The 1,121-nt window shown below is 33.7% G+C and overlaps 1 protein-coding gene across 1 annotated transcript in view; it reads right to left on the bottom strand.

The window, feature by feature from the left end:
- The window catches only part of LOC119593999 (xaa-Pro aminopeptidase 3-like), a gene marked incomplete in the record, with an annotated part of 9,131 nt that overhangs the window by 6,138 nt on the left and 1,872 nt on the right, over positions 1–1,121 (bottom strand). The window contains 1 exon segment of the mRNA XM_037943026.1: positions 891–1,051. Within this exon segment, the coding sequence (XP_037798954.1) occupies positions 891–1,051 (161 nt within the window).

Genomic DNA, 1,121 nt, shown 5'->3' with positions numbered 1-1,121 from the left:
ATCTCATCACACTTTATAATGAATGAACAAAAAAAAACTTTCCAGCCAAAGAATGAAACAATTGTAAAGAAATCTGTTTACTAATTGTAAATATAAAGATCTAAGATAATTATCAAGAAGAGGATCACATAACTGAAAAGAGAATAACTATAACAATTATCACAAGGAACAAACAAACCACAACTCCTGGGTATCAAAAATATATATACATAAAGTTTAGGAAATCCTTCATTATTATTTACCACAGTTTCATGTAGCTATTACCATAGTCTTGGTACCTGCTGTTGCTCCAGCAATGGTAAACACTCCTACCAATAAATATATTCTAGCCAAATAGAGCGAGTAGGAACCCCTGGTATTTTCAAATTAAGTGAAGCTGAGGTTCCATTAGCTGTATCTAATTTTTGAAGCAGAGCTATGTTAGAAATGACCTCCCTATTTTGCCAGCTATAGTCATGCTATCTGGGAAACTAGGGGAGTCAGAACCAGAGGATACTTTGCACAGATCTTACACTTCTTTCATGATTCTGGATAAAGATAAGCCTACTCTCTTCTTGGAAATTTGTTAAACATCATTATACAACTATAACACCAACTTTTGGAAGCCAGCCTAGAAATATAAAATTTAAAACCATAAAACACATAAAAATAAAAACCTATTATTAAAAAATTCCTAAGAAGATTAATAAAGCAGTTTATAACTGAAATTATATGATAAGAGCCAATGATACAGCATGAACAAGATGACAATAACATTTGACAACAAAAATATTAATAACAACATAATCAATTAAAGAAAATAAACAAAAGTACACATTAATTACAGAATTATGACAAGCAAAAAGTATATGATAAAATAGTATGGAGTTCCAAACAAATCGCATCCCTACCTCTCCTGGCTGCACCAAATGAGGGTGTGTGTGCGGGAGTGGCTGGCCAGCTCGCAGTATTCTGGGAGCTTTCTTCTCGCTTGAAAGCCTGCTACCTTCATCTTTAGGCTCCCCAATCTGGCTTACTGAATGGCACAGTCTCTGGTTTACTGTGGGTAGGCCTATGTAGGGAGAAAAAGTATTTTTCTTTAAAATAACATCATCATCTTTGAAGATTTACATGCCACAAAA

This window comes from Penaeus monodon, chromosome 33 (assembly GCF_015228065.2).
Source record: "Penaeus monodon isolate SGIC_2016 chromosome 33, NSTDA_Pmon_1, whole genome shotgun sequence".
Lineage (NCBI taxonomy): Eukaryota > Metazoa > Arthropoda > Malacostraca > Decapoda > Penaeidae > Penaeus > Penaeus monodon.
Note: the sequence above shows the minus strand (reverse complement) of the source record. Positions and strands in the feature narration are given on the sequence as shown.